Below are 16813 nucleotides of genomic sequence, written 5' to 3'. Positions count from 1 at the left end.
CCCACCTGTTCCCAATTAGCCTTGTTCACCTGTGGGATGTTCCAAACAAGTGTTTGATGAGCATTCCTCTACTTTCTCAGTCTTTTTTTGCCACCTGTGCCAACTTTTTTGAAACCCGTTGCAGGCTTTAAATCCCGAATGAGCTAATATTTGCAAAAAATAACAATGTTTTCCAGTTCGAACGCAAAGTATCTTGTCTTTCAATCAATCAATCAATGTTTACTTTTGTAGCCTGAAATCACAAGTGTCTCAAAGGGCTGCACAAGCCACAACGACATCCTCGGTTCAGATCCCACATCAGGGCAAGGAAAAACTCACAACCCAGTGGGATGTCAATGTGAATGACTGTGAGAAACCTTGGGGATGTGGGTTTCTAGAGGAGACCGGATGCAATGGACGTCGCGTGGGTCTAGCATAATAGTGTGAGAGTCCAGTCCATAATGGGGACAGCAGGACTGGACTCTCACTATTATGCTAGATCCACTATGGACTGGACTCCCACTATTATGTTAGATCCACTATGGACTGGACTCTCACACTATTATGTTAGATCCACTATGGACTGGACTCTCACAATATTATGTTAGATCCACTATGGACTGGACTCTCACTATTATGCTGGATCCACTATGGACTGGACTCTCACTATTATGTTAGATCCACTATGGACTGGACTCTCACAATATTATGTTGGATCCACTATGGACTGGACTATCACTATTATGCTAGATCCACTATGGACTGGACTCTCACTATTATGTTAGATCCACTATGGACTGGACTCTCACAATATTATGTTGGATCCACTATGGACTGGACTATCACTATTATGCTAGATCCACTATGGACTGGACTCTCACTATTATGTTAGATCCACTATGGACTGGACTCTCACAATATTATGTTAGATCCACTATGGACTGGACTCTCACTATTATGCTGGATCCACTATGGACTGGACTCTCACTATTATGTTAGATCCACTATGGACTGGACTCTCACAATATTATGTTGGATCCACTATGGACTGGACTATCACTATTATGCTAGATCCACTATGGACTGGACTCTCACTATTATGTTAGATCCACTATGGACTGGACTCTCACAATATTATGTTGGATCCACTATGGACTGGACTATCACTATTATGCTAGATCCACTATGGACTGGACTCTCACTATTATGTTAGATCCACTATGGACTGGACTCTCACTATTATGTTAGATCCACTATGGACTGGACTCTCACTATTATGCTGGATCCACTATGGACTGGACTCTCACTATTATGCTGGATCCACTATGGACTGGACTCTCACTATTATGCTGGATCCACTATGGACTGGACTCTCATTATTATGTTAGATCCACTATGGACTGGACTCTCACTGTTATGTTAGATCCACTATGGACTGGACTCTCACTATTATGTTAGATCCACTATGGACTGGACTCTCATTATTATGTTAGATCCACTATGGACTGGACTCTCACTATTATGTTAGATCCACTATGGACTGGACTCACACTATTATGTTGGATCCACTATGGACTGGACTCTCACTATTATGTTAGATCCACTATGGACTGGAATCTCACTATTATGTTAGATCCACTATGGACTGGACTCTCTCACTATTATGGTAGATCCACTATGGACTGGACTCTCACTATTATGTTAGATCCACTATGGACTGGACTCTCACAATATTATGCTAGATCCACTATGGACTGGACTCTCACTATTATGTTAGATCCACTATGGACTGGACTCTCACTATTATATTAGATCCACTATGGGCTGGACTCTCGCTATTATGTTAGATCCACTATGGACTGGACTCTCACAATATTATGTTAGATCCACTATAGACTGGAATCTCACTATTATGTTATATCCACTATGGACTGGACTCTCACTATTATGTTAGATCCACTATGGACTGGACTCTCACACAATTATGTTAGATCCACTATGGACTGGACTCTCACTATTATGTTAGATCCACGATGGACTGGACTCTCACACTATTATGTTAGATCCACTATGGACTGGACTCTCACTATTATGTTAGATCCACTATGGACTGGACTCTCACTATTATGTTAGATCCACTATGGACTGGACTCTCACAATATTATGTTAGATCCACTATGGACTGAACTCTCACACTATTATGTTAGATCCACTATGGACTGGACTCTCACAATATTATGTTAGATCCACTATGGACTGGACTCTCACACAATTATGTTAGATCCACTATGGACTGGACTCTCACTATTATGCTAGATCCACTATGGACTGGACTCTCACTATTATGTTTGATCCACTATGGACTGGACTCTCACAATATTATGTTGGATCCACTATGGACTGGACTATCACTATTATGCTAGATCCACTATGGACTGGACTCTCACTATTATGTTAGATCCACTATGGACTGGACTCTCACTATTATGTTAGATCCACTATGGACTGGACTCTCACTATTATGCTGGATCCACTATGGACTGGACTCTCACTATTATGCTGGATCCACTATGGACTGGACTCTCACTATTATGCTGGATCCACTATGGACTGGACTCTCATTATTATGTTAGATCCACTATGGACTGGACTCTCACTGTTATGTTAGATCCACTATGGACTGGACTCTCACTATTATGTTAGGTCCACTATGGACTGGACTCTCATTATTATGTTAGATCCACTATGGACTGGACTCTCACTATTATGTTAGATCCACTATGGACTGGACTCACACTATTATGTTGGATCCACTATGGACTGGACTCTCACTATTATGTTAGATCCACTATGGACTGGAATCTCACTATTATGTTAGATCCACTATGGACTGGACTCTCTCACTATTATGGTAGATCCACTATGGACTGGACTCTCACTATTATGTTAGATCCACTATGGACTGGACTCTCACAATATTATGCTAGATCCACTATGGACTGGACTCTCACTATTATGTTAGATCCACTATGGACTGGACTCTCACTATTATATTAGATCCACTATGGGCTGGACTCTCGCTATTATGTTAGATCCACTATGGACTGGACTCTCACAATATTATGTTAGATCCACTATAGACTGGAATCTCACTATTATGTTATATCCACTATGGACTGGACTCTCACTATTATGTTAGATCCACTATGGACTGGACTCTCACACAATTATGTTAGATCCACTATGGACTGGACTCTCACTATTATGTTAGATCCACGATGGACTGGACTCTCACACTATTATGTTAGATCCACTATGGACTGGACTCTCACTATTATGTTAGATCCACTATGGACTGGACTCTCACAATATTATGTTAGATCCACTACGGACTGGACTCCCACTATTATGTTAGATCCACTATGGACTGGACTCTCACACTATTATGTTAGATCCACTATGGACTGGACTCTCACAATATTATGTTAGATCCACTATGGACTGGACTCTCACACAATTATGTTAGATCGACTATGGACTGGACTCTCACTATTATGTTAGATCCACGATGGACTGGACTCTCACACTATTATATTAGATCCACTATGGACTGGACTCTCACTATTATGTTAGATCCACTATGGACTGGACTCTCACAATATTATGTTAGATCCACTATGGACTGGACTCTCACACTATTATGTTAGATCCACTATGGACTGGACTCTCACACTATTATGTTAGATCCACTATGGACTGGACTCTCACAATATTATGTTAGATCCACTATGGACTAACCCATAATACACCTGCTGTGATCCTATTTTTATGTTTTTATGTTTTTATTAATTCTATTTTAATTTTTTTTTTTTTTATCGTGTTCTGTTTGTGTTGTGTTGTGTTTGCTCGGTACTCGTTTTATCTTTTAACCTGTTCATTGTACAGCACTTTGGCTACCCCTGTGGTAAATTTTAAATGTGCTTTATAAATAAAGTTGATTTGATTTGATTTGATTTGGACTCTCACTATTATGCTGGATCCACTATGGACTGGACTCTCACTATTATGTTAGATCTACTATGGACTGGACTCTCACAATATTATGTTGGATCCACTATGGACTGGACTATCACTATTATGCTAGATCCACTATGGACTGGACTCTCACTATTATGTTAGATCCACTATGGACTGGACTCTCACTATTATGTTAGATCCACTATGGACTGGACTCTCACTATTATGTTAGATCCACTATGGACTGGACTCTCACTATTATGCTGGATCCACTATGGACTGGACTCTCACTATTATGCTGGATCCACTATGGACTGGACTCTCACTATTATGTTAGATCCACTATGGACTGGACTCTCACTATTATGTTAGATCCACTATGGACTGGACTCTCACTGTTATGTTAGATCCACTATGGACTGGACTCTCACTATTATGTTAGATCCACTATGGACTGGACTCACACTATTATGTTGGATCCACTATGGACTGGACTCTCACTATTATGTTAGATCCACTATGGACTGGAATCTCACTATTATGTTAGATCCACTATGGACTGGACTCTCTCACTATTATGTTAGATCCACTATGGACTGGACTCTCACTATTATGTTAGATCCACTATGGACTGGACTCACACTATTATGTTGGATCCACTATGGACTGGACTCTCACTATTATGTTAGATCCACTATGGACTGGAATCTCACTATTATGTTAGATCCACTATGGACTGGACTCTCTCACTATTATGTTAGATCCACTATGGACTGGACTCTCACTATTATGTTAGATCCACTTTGGACTAGACTCTCACAATATTATGCTAGATCCACTATGGACTGGACTCTCACTAGTATGTTAGCTCCACTATGGACTGGACTCTCACTATTATGTTAGATCCACTATGGACTGGACTCTCACTATTATGTTAGATCCACTATGGACTGGACTCTCACTATTATGTTAGATCCACTATGGACTGGACTCTCACTATTATATTAAATCCACTATGGACTGGACTCTCGCTATTATGTTAGATCCACTATGGAGTGGACTCTCACTATTATGTTAGATCCACTATGGACTGGACTCTCACAATATTATGTTAGATCCACTATGGACTGGAATCTCACTATTATGTTAGATCCACTATGGACTGGACTCTCACTATTATGTTAGATCCACTATGGACTGGACTCTCACACTATTATGTTAGATCCACTATGGACTGGACTCTCACACAATTATGTTAGATCCACTATGGACTGGACTCTCACTATTATGTTAGATCCACGATGGACTGGACTCTCACACTATTATGTTAGATCCACTATGGACTGGACTCTCACTATTATGTAAGATCCACTATGGACTGGAATCTCACTATTATGTTAGATCCACTATGGACTGGACTCTCACACTATTATGTTAGATCCACTATGGACTGGACTCTCACAATATTATGCTAGATCCACTATGGACTGGACTCTCACTATTATGTTAGATCCACTATGGACTGGACTCTCACTATTATGTTAGATCCACTATGGACTGGACTCTCACTATTATGTTAGATCCACTATAGACTGGACTCTCACTATTATGTTAGATCCACTATGGACTGGACTCTCACTATTATGTTAGATCCACTATGGACTGGACTCTCACACTATTATGTTAGAGTCACTATGGACTGCACTCTCACTATTATGTTAGATCCACTATGGACTGGACATTCACAATATTATGTTAGATCCACTATGGACGGGAATCTCACTATTATGTTAGATCCACTATGGACTGGAATCTCACTATTATGTTAGATCCACTATGGACTGGACTCTCACTATTATGTTAGATCCACTATGGACTTTGCAGGCTATTCAACTGAATATAAGTTGAAAAGGATTTGCAGATCATTGTATTTTGTTTTTATTTACCATTTACACAGCGTGCCGACTTCATTGGTGTTAGTTTTCGTAATTCATCTGCATAGATATATGATTAACGCAAGATATTTTGTGATTAATCATCCGAGTTATTATCATTTCAAAAAGCCTTCTCTGATTTTGGGGTTTGTATTTCCATCGGATTCTTGTCCCATATGCTAGCTGGGTTTTTCTCGAAAAATGAGCACTGTCGCTGAAAATAATTTGTCTTAATCCAACGCCACATTGGCTTTTCTCCAACAATACCCACGACTTGCATCAGGTTTATTAATTAAGAGCAAACACATGCAATAATCTGCCTTTACTGTAACCAGATGGTCACGTAAAGCAAGTAAAAGGGAACACGTCATCTACCGTACCTTTTTATTGGACGCCACATCTTGCTTGGAGGACGCCGGAACAATCGTGAACGTGACGTCACCTTCCGAGCGTGCCTGCACACCATTAGCCACACATTAAAAGGGAAACGCCGTCGAACGTTGGCTTTTGATTGATACTCCTTCTGTGTTTGTTTGTGGAATAACAGCTGGGAGACGTTAGCTTAGCATAAAGACACGGGGGCGAATGGGAAAAAAACGTACGACCCAGATCTGTCAGAAGTGTCTAGAAGTACCCACAGAATGGGGGGGGGGGGGGACTATTTAAATTTGTAAAGTGTTTGGTCAGAATTAATGTGCCTTGGCATGGTTTATACGAGCCTACTGGGGAGATCAATGCTATTCTTCCAAAAGATATTGCCTCATTTTGGTGGTTTTTTTTTCGATCATTATGGGGAGCGCGGTCGGACATTCTTGTAGCTATACGATGCAAAAATGGCACATTATTTTTCTTTGTCATCCATCTGCACATTTGCATTTACCCAGCTCGATAATTAACATCAAATGTCAGCCATATTTCATGCAAATTATGAGCAGAGACAATTCCTTGGCACCGGAGCTGACTGAGCTAACTCTTTCTTGGCCCGCCCGGCTCGTTAATGTTTCAGATTTTTTTTTGTTATTGGCAACAAATAGCTTGTAAAGACCAAAACTAACATGAGATTAATCTTACTGACAAGTTTTGTTTGCGTTGCCAAAAGAGGGAAATACTTGATTGGTCTGTCTTGTGTTGTCCAAAACTCGTAAAAACTCAATGAGACGTTTTGTTACATTACACAACGACAGTACGGGTTCTGTCAAAACCTGGATTACTGTACTGAAAGAACCACGCCGTTTACTCCTGCTCGAATATGGTGTGAGTATTTATCGTACATTTGGAATGGTCACCACCATCCCAGCTGGCACAAGACATTGATACAACGTTGATTATACATACAGTCGTGGTCGTGATATTGTGGCCAAACAGCTCAATTTTTGTTTCATCTGACATCACATGGACAAAGATAAGACTTTCTGGAGGAAAGTTCTGTGGTCAGATGAAACAAAAATGAAGCTCAGTTTTTGTTTCATCTCAATTTTTGCTTCATCTGACATCACATGGACAAAGATAAGACTTTCTGGAGGAAAGTTCTGTGGTCAGATGAAAGAAAAGTGGAGCTAAATTTTTGTTTCATCTCAATTTTTGTTTCATCTGACATCACATGGACAAAGATAAGACCTTCTGGAGGAAAGTTCTGTGGTCAGATGAAACAAAAATTTAGCTGTAATACCCAGCAATATGTTTGGAGGAGAAAAGGTGAGGCCTTGAATAAACGTTGTCAAAAAGCATGTTGCTTGAACGTTGTATTTGTGTTGTAGAATATTGGTTGGAAAATGACCAAAAATCAGTGGTCAAACCAAAGGTCATAACCCAACATTGATTAAACATCGTCAAAAAGCATGTTGTTTCAATGTTGGGTTTGTGTTGTAAAATGTTGGCTGGAATATGACAAAAAGTCAATGGTCAGAACCCAAAATTGAATAAACGTCGTCAAAAAGCATGTTGTTTCAACGTTAGGTTTGTGTTGTAGAATATTGGTTAGAAAATGACCAAAAATCAATGGTCAAACCAACGTCAGAACCCAACATTGATTAAACGTCGTCAAAAAGAATGCTGTTTCAACGTATTTGTGTTTTAGAATATTGGTTGGAGTATGACAAAAAAATCAATGGTCAAACCAACTTCAGAACCCAACATTGATTAAATGTTGTCAAAAAGCATGTTGTTTCAACGTTAGGTTTGTGTTGTAGAATATTGGTTGGAAAATGACCAAAAATCAATGTTTAAACCAACGTCAGAACCCAAAATTGATTAAACATCGTCAAAAAGCATGTTGTTTCAATGTTGGGTTTGTGTTGTAAAATGTTGGCTGGAATATGACAAAAAGTCAATGGTCAAATCAACGTCAGAACCCAACATTGAATCAATGTCGTCAAAAAGCATGTTGTTTCAAAGTTAGGATTGTGTTGTAAAATATTGGTTGGAATATGACCAAAAATCAATGATCAAATCAACGTCAGAACCCAACATTGAATCAATGTCGTCAAAAAGCATGTTGTTTCAAAGTTAGGATTGTGTTGTAAAATATTGGTTGGAATATGACCAAAAATCAATGATCAAACCAATGTCAGAACCCAAAATTGAATAAACGTTGTCAAAAAGCATGTTGTTTCAATGTTGGGTTTGTGTTGTAATATATTGTCTGGAATATGACAAAAAATCAATGATCAAATCAACGTCAGAACCCAACATTGATTAAACGTTGTCAAAAAGCATGTAGTTTCAACGTTAGATTTGTGTTGTAGAATATTGGTTGGAATATGACCAAAAATCAATGGTCAAACCAACTTCAGAACCCAACATTGAATAAATGTCATCAAAAAGCATGTTGTTTCAACGTTAGGTTTGTGTTGTAAAATATTGGTTGGAATATGACCAAAAATCAATGATCAAACCAATGTCAGAACCCAAAATTGAATAAACGTCATCAAAAAGCATGTTGTTTCAATGTTGGGTTTGTGTTGTAAAATATTGGCTGGAATATGACAAAAAATCAATTATCAAATCAACATCAGAACCCAACATTGATTAAACGTTGTCAAAAAGCATGTTGTTTCAATGTTAGATTTGTGTTGTAGAATATTGGTTGGAATATGACCAAAAATCAATGGTCAAACCAACTTCAGAACCCAACATTGAATAAAGGTCATCAAAAAGCACGTTAGGTTTGTGTTGTAAAATATTGGTTGTAAAATGACCAAAAATCAATGGTCAAATCAACGTCACAACCCAACATTGATTAAACGTCGTCAAAAAGCATGTTGTTTCAACGTTAGGTTTGTGTTGTAAAATACTGGTTGGAAAATGACTAAATATCAATAGTCAAACCAACGTCAGAACCCAACATTGAATAAACGTCGTCAAAAAGCATGTTGTTTCAACGTTAGGTTTGTGTTGTAAAATATTGGTTGGAAAATTACCAAAAATCAATGATCAAACCAATGTCAGAACCCAACATTGAATAAACGTTGTCAAAAAGCATGTTGTTTCAACGTTAGGTTTGTGTTGTAGAATACTGGTTGGGAAATGACCAAAAATCAATGGTCATACCAACGTCCGAACCCAACATTGATTAATCGTCGTCAAAAAGCATGTTGTTTCAACGTTGTATTTGTGTTGTAGAATATTGGTTTGAAAATGACCAAAAGTCAATGGTCAAACCAATGTCAGAACCCAACATTGAATAAACGTCGTCAAAAAGCATGTTGTTTCAACGTTAGGTTTGAGTTGTAGAATATTGGTTTGGAAATTACCAAAAATCAATGGTCGAACTAACGTCAGAACCCAACATTGATTAAACGTCGTCAAAAAGCGTGTTGTTTCAACGTATTTGTGTTGTAAAATATTGGTTGGAAAATTACCAAATAATCAATGGTCAAACCAACTTCAGAACCCAACATTGAATAAACGTTGTCAAAAAGCATGTTTCAATGTTGTATTTGCGTTATAAAATATTGGTTGGAATATAACCAAAAATCAATGGTCAAACCAACGCCAGAACCCAACATTGATTAAACGTTGTCAAAAAGCATGTTGTTTCAACGTATTTGTGTTGTAAAATATTGGTTGGAAAATGACCAAAAATCAATGGTCAAACCAAATGTCATAACCCAACATTGATTAAACGTCGTCAAAAAGCATGTTGTTTCAACGTATTTGTGTTGTAAAATATTGGTTGGAAAATGACAAAAATTCAATGGTCGGAACACAACATTGAATAAACGTTGTCAAAAAGCATGTTGTTTCAACGTTAGGTTTGTGTTGTAAAATATTGGTTTGAAAATGACCAAAAATCAATGATCAAGCCAATGTCAGAACCCAAAATTGAATAAACGTCGTCAAAAAGCATGTTGTTTCAACCTTAGATTTGTGTTGTAGAATACTGGTTGGGAAATGACCAAAAATCAATGATCAAACCAACGTCCGAACCCAACATTGATTAAACGTCGTCAAAAAGCATGTTGTTTCAACGCATTTGTGTTGTAAAATATTGGTTGGAAAATGACCAAAAAATCAATGATCAAACCAACTTCAGAACCCAACATTGATTAAACGTCGTCAAAAAGCATGTTGTTTCAACGTTGTATTTGTGTTGTAGCATATTGGTTGGAAAATGACTAAAAATCAATAGTCAAACCAACGTCAGAACCCAACATTGAATAAACGTCGTCAAAAAGCATGTTGTTTCAACGTTAGGTTTGTATTGTACAATATTGGTTGAGAAATGACCAAAATTCAAAGGTCAAATCAACGTCAGAACCCAACATTGTTTAAACGTCGTCAAAAAGCATATTGTTGCAACGTTGTATTTGTGTTGTAAAATATTGGTTGGAATATGACAAAAAGTCAATAGTCAAACCAACGTCAGAACCCAACATTGATTAAACATCGCCTAAAAGCATGTTGTTTCAACGTTGTGTTTGTGTTGTAGAATACTGGTTGTGAAATGACCAAAATTGAATGGTCAAATCAACGTCAGAACCCAACATTGATTAAACGTCGTCAAAAAGCATGTTGTTTCGACGTTAGGTTTGTGTTGTAAAATATTGGTTAGAAAATTACCAAAAATCAATGGTCAAACCAACGTCAGAACCCAACATTGATTAAACGTCGTCAAAAAGCATGCTGTTTCAACGTATTTGTGTTGTAGAATATTGGTTGGAATATGACAAAAAAATCAATGGTCAAACCAACTTCAGAACCCAACATTGATTAAATGTTGTCAAAAAGCATGTTGTTTCAACGTTGTATTTGTGTTGTAAAATATTGGTTGGAAAATGACCAAAAATCAATGTTCAAACCAACGTCAGAACCCAACACTGATTAAACGTCGTCAAAAAGCATGTTGTTTCAACGTTAGGTTTGTGTTGCAAAATATTGGTTGGAAAATGACCAAAAATCAATGGTCATATCGATGTCACAACCTGACATTGAATAAACGTCATCAAAAAGCATGTTGTTTCAACGTTGTATTTGGGCTGTAGAATATTGATTTGAAAATGACCAAATTTCAATGGTCAAACCAACGTCAGAACCCAACATTGATTAAACGTCGTCAAAAAGCATGTTGTTTCAATGTTGTATTTGTGTTGTAAAATATTGGTTGGAATATGACCAAAAATCAATGATCAAATCAACGTCAGCACCCAACATTGAATAAACGTTGTCAAAAAGCATGTTGTTTCAACGTATTTGTGTTGTAAAATATTGGTTGGAATATGACCAAAAATCAACGATCAAACCAACGTCAGAACCCAACATTGAATAAACGTCGTCAAAAAGCATGTTGTTTCAACGTTAGGTTTGTGTTGTAAAATATTGGTTGAAATATGACAAAAAATCAATGGTCAGAACACAACATTGAATAAACGTCGTCAAAAAGCATGTTGTTTAAACGTTAGGTTTGTGTTGTAAAGTATTGGTTGGAATATGACCAAAAATCAATGATCAAACCAACGTCAGAACACAACATTCAATAAACGTCGTCAAAAAGCATGTTGTTTCAACGTTAGGTTTGTGTTGTAAAATATTGGTTGGAATATGACCAAAAATCAATGATCAAACCAATGTCAGAACCCAAAATTGAATAAACGTCGTCAAAAAGCATGTTGTTTCAACATTAGATTTGTGTTGTAGAATACTGGTTGGGAAATGACCAAAAATCAATGATCAAACCAACGTCCGAACCCAACATTGATTAAACGTTGTCAAAAAGCGTGTTGTTTCAACGTATTTGTGTTGGAAAATTACCAAATAATTAATGGTCAAACCAACTTCAGAACCCAACATTGAATAAACGTGGTCAAAAAGCATATTGTTTCAACGTATTTGTGTTGTAGAATATTGGTTGGAATATGACCAAAAATCAATGGTCAAACCAACGTCAGAACCCAACATTGAATAAAGGTCATCAAAAAGCACGTTAGGTTTGTGTTGTAAAATATTGGTTAGAAAATGACCAAAAATCAATGGTCAAACCAACGTCACAACCCAACATTGATTAAACGTCGTCAAAAAGCATGTTGTTTCAATGTTGGGTTTGTGTTGTAGAATATTGGTTGGAAAATGACCAAAAATCAATGGTCAAACCAAATGTCATAGCCCAACATTGATTAAACGTCGTCAAAAAGCATGTTGTTTCAACGTTTTATTTGTGTTGTAAAATATTGGTTGGAATATGACCGAAAATCAATGGTCAAACCAACTTCAGAACCCAACATTGATTAAACATTGCCAAAAAGCATGTTGTTTCAACGTTGTATTTGAGTTGTAGCATATTGGTTGGAAAATGACTAAAAATCAATGATCAAACCAACGTCAGAACCCAACATTGAATAAACGTCGTCAAAAAGCATGTTGTTTCAACGTTAGCTTTGTGTTGTAAAATATTGGTTGGGAAATTACCAAAAATCAATGATCAAATCAATCTCAGAACCCAACATTGAATAAACGTCGTCAAAAAGCATGTTGTTTCAACGTTAGGTTTGTGTTGTAGAATACTGGTTGGAATATGACAAAAAATCAATGGTCAAACCAACTTCAGAACCCAACATTGAATGAAGGTCATCAAAAAGCACGTTAGGTTTGTGTTATAAAATATTGGGTGTAAAATGACCAAAAATCAATGGTCAAACCAAATGTCATAACCCAACATTAATTAAACGTGGTCAAAAAGCATGTTGTTTCAACGTTGTATTTGTGTTGTAGAATATTGGTTAGAAAATGACTAAAAATCAACGATCAAACCAACGTCAGAACCCAACATTGATTAAACGTCGTCAAAAAGCATGTTGTTTAAACGTTAGGTTTGAGATGCTCAATGTCAGGACCTAATGCAACAAGTTTTTAAGGTTGTTTTACTGTCTTGTGCCTGCTGGGATGGCGAAGTTTAAAAAACAACAACACTGTCTCTATCCATTTCCAGTTAAAAAGCAACAAAGTGAGACTAACCAAAAGGGGAATAACTTCTTTTGGCTTCCTGCGCTCCAGTGAGACTCCATTCACCTCTTTGAGCTCATCTCCTTCATGGATCAAGCCTGCAAGAAAGAACACTATTTGGTGCACTGCAACCAATAACATGCACTGTTAACACAAGGCTTGTGCAAAATTCTAAATTTCAATTCACTGCCGTTTAATAGGAATAGGGATAGGAATAGGAATAATAGGAATTTTGAACTGAATTGGCTCCACCCAGACAGGATGTTGAATTGGAACTACAGGAAGTGGAATTAAATTCATTGCAATTCAGAGAAATTCTTCAGAAATAATGTCACCTTCAACAAAGGTTTTGGTTTAAACACTAAAAATACTTCACTAATACGAAGCATTTTGGAGAGCATTTTTCCCCATTTTTCACAAACTTAAAGGATCTGTTCTATAGAAGATGTTTTTATTTTTAATTTGGCGTAATAATATAAAATATGTACTGTACTTTCTGGGCTATAGAACGGCCCTATATATAATTCAAATTTTTGTACAATTTTTATTTTGTACATATATTGGCCGTACAAGTCTATAAGCCAAGTCCGAGTCCATGGTTTTTGCCCGGAAAAGGGTGGAGTGCCATCTCCGGGTTGGGGAGGAGATCTTGCCCCACGTGGAGGAGTTCAAGTACCTCGGAGTCTTGTTCACGAGTGAGGGAAGAGTGGATCGTGAGATCGACAGGCGGATCGGTGCGGCGTCTTCAGTAATGCGGACGCTGTATCGATCCGTTGTGGTGAAGAAGGAGCTGAGCCGGAAGGCAAAGCTCTCAATTTACGGGTCGATCTACGTTCCCATCCTCACCTATGGTCATGAGCTTTGGGTTATGACCGAAAGGACAAGATCACGGGTACAAGCGGCCGAAATGAGTTTCCTCCGCCGGGTGGCGGGGCTCTCCCTTAGAGATAGGGTGAGAAGCTCTGCCATCCTGGAGGAGCTCAAAGTAAAGCCGCTGCTCCTCCACATCGAGAGGAGCCAGATGAGGTGGTTCGGGCATCTGGTCAGGATGCCACCCGAACGCCTCCCTAGGGAGGTGTTTAGGGCACGTCCGACCGGTAGGAGGCCGCGGGGAAGACCCAGGACACGTTGGGAAGACTATGTCTCCCGGCTGGCCTGGGAACGCCTCAGGGTCCCACAGGAAGAGCTGGACGAAGTGGCTGGGGAGAGGGAAGTCTGGGCTTCCCTGCTTAGGCTGCTGCCCCCGCGACCCGACCTCGGATAAGCGGAAGAAGATGGATGGATGGATGGAAGTCTATAAGCCGCACGTGTATTAAATATTCACACAGGCGCTTGTGTTTATTCCCAAATTGCTGAAGTCGACTCCTTCAGTGCACGGCCGTTCAGTCTTTTGGGGCCCGTGGATTTTTTTCCCGATGGCTGGGTAAATAGTTTTTTGGCTTGTGGGCTGCGTTGTGTGCATTTCACAGTGTCTTCTCCATGACGATGGGGAGTCCATAACATACTAAATGGCTGACTGGATTATTGTGTTTTTGATTTAAAGTGAACAATTTTACCTGTCCCCTGTTACCCGAGGCAACATTTATTGGCAGTATGTGAAGCTCGTGAACCTGTAAAAATCCATAAATTAGTATGTGTGAACTGCAAGGTTTGAAGCGTGGGAAAAAAAAGTACCAATTATAGCCTGGAAATTTCGGTACGATACGTAAAAAAAAAATCCTATTCTAAAACGTGTATGAATATAAGAAAAAGAACATACTATATGTCCATTAGGTTCATGGTAAAAATTCCATTCCATTCCATTTTCTTCACAGTCTCGGGGGCAGCAGTTTCAATAGGGAAGCCAAAACTTCGCACTGCGCATTCCTCAGTGCACTCCGCTGAGCGCACCTCTGTGCAGGGGCGCGGACGTCTTTAATCAGAGATCAGCACACCTGCCACTGATGAGGCTCCACACCGTTTAAGCCAGCGCGTCTTGCGATCCAGTGCCAGAACATAGTACTTGTTTACATATTCCTTTGTCTCCTTGGTTCGAGTTGTGTGCCTCGCTTCCCTGGAACCCCCCCCCTGGATCTCTACTGCCTTCTCTACTGCCTCTCGACCCCTCGCCTGGACACAGACTCTGACGCCTCTCCCCTGCCCCTGACCATTCGCCTGCCCACGGATTCCCAAACCAGCCTCGCCCTCTTTGCCGGTAACACTCTCCAAGTAAATAGTTCACATAGTCCTGAACCAAGTACGTTAGTATTACACACACTTCACATCACGTTATTATTAAATACGCTTTGGGCTAAACTGTCTTCCTGCCTCAGTGCCGTCTCTTTCTCCACCGTACCGTAACAACTTCCCAATCTCTGGTAGCCTCCTCCAGTTCCACTGGAAGAACACTGAGGCATTATCAGGCCTAATCTCTCGAGTGTGTTCTAGGTCGACCCCGGGACCTACTTCTGGCCAGGCATGCCTAGAAAAACACTTCATCCGCACAAGATGCAAAGATTAGTGCCTCTACTCTGAGCTCCTCCCAGATGCCGAGCTCCTCACCCTATCATTTGCAGCTACACCGTGGAGAAAACTCTTTTTGGGCGCTTGTATCCGCGATCAGGCGATTTCCGTCACTACCTGTCACTACCCAAAGCTTGTGATCATAGGTGAGGGTAGGAACGTCAATCTTGGGCTAATGCCTCCTCTCACTTGAGAAGCAGATCTCGAAATACTTGAACTCCTCCACATAGATAATGCCTCTCTTCCATTCCCAAGAGTGCAATCCACCATTTTCCCGCTAAAAATTATGGCGGAGGTGCTGAGTCTCTTCTCAAAAGCCTCCTTCAGTTCCACTGGAATAACACTGAGGCATTATCAGGCCTAATCTCTGGAGTGTGTTCTAGGTCTACCCTGGGACCTCCTTATGGCCGGGCATTCCTAAAAAACACCTCATCAGGAAGGAGTCCAGGAGGAATCCGCACAAGATGCGAAGATTAGTGCCTCTACTCTAAGCTCATCCCAGATGACCGAGCTCCTCACCCTATCACTTGCAGCTACACCGTGGAGAAAACTCTTTTTGGGCGCTTGTATCCGCGATCAGGCGTTTTCCAATCCCTACCTGTCACTACCCAAAGCTTGTGAGCATAGGTGAGGGTAGGAACGTCAATCTTGGGCTAATGCCTCCTCTCACTTGAGAAGCAGATCTCGAGATACTTGAACTCCTCCGCATAGATAATGCCTCTCTTCCATTCCCAAGAGTGCAATCCACCATTTTCCGGCTAAAAATTATGGCGGAGGTGCTGAGTCTCTTCTCAAGAGCCTCCTCCAGTTCCACTGGAAGAACACTGAGGCATTATCAGGCCTAATCTCTGGAGTGTGTTCTAGGTCTACCCTGGGACCTCCTTATGGCCAGGCATTCCTAAAAAACACCTCATCAGGAAGGAGTCCAGGAGGAATCCGCACAA

The 16813-nt window shown here is 39.6% G+C and overlaps 1 protein-coding gene across 1 annotated transcript in view; it reads right to left on the bottom strand.

Annotated features, from left to right (window-relative positions):
• The window catches only part of LOC133580575 (MAGUK p55 subfamily member 7-like), a 140044-nt gene that overhangs the window by 52065 nt on the left and 71166 nt on the right, over positions 1-16813 (bottom strand). The window contains exons 7-8 of the mRNA XM_061934869.1: positions 13380-13465; positions 6311-6385 (exon numbers count right to left, since the gene is read on the bottom strand). Of these exons, the coding sequence (XP_061790853.1) occupies positions 6311-6385; positions 13380-13465 (161 nt within the window). The remainder of the gene's footprint in view (positions 1-6310; positions 6386-13379; positions 13466-16813) is intronic.

The sequence above is a fragment of the Nerophis lumbriciformis genome, linkage group LG03, assembly GCF_033978685.3.
Source record: "Nerophis lumbriciformis linkage group LG03, RoL_Nlum_v2.1, whole genome shotgun sequence".
NCBI classification, from domain to species: Eukaryota; Metazoa; Chordata; class Actinopteri; order Syngnathiformes; family Syngnathidae; genus Nerophis; species Nerophis lumbriciformis.
The sequence above is the reverse complement of the archived record's forward strand: the minus strand, read 5'-3'. Positions and strand labels throughout refer to the sequence as shown.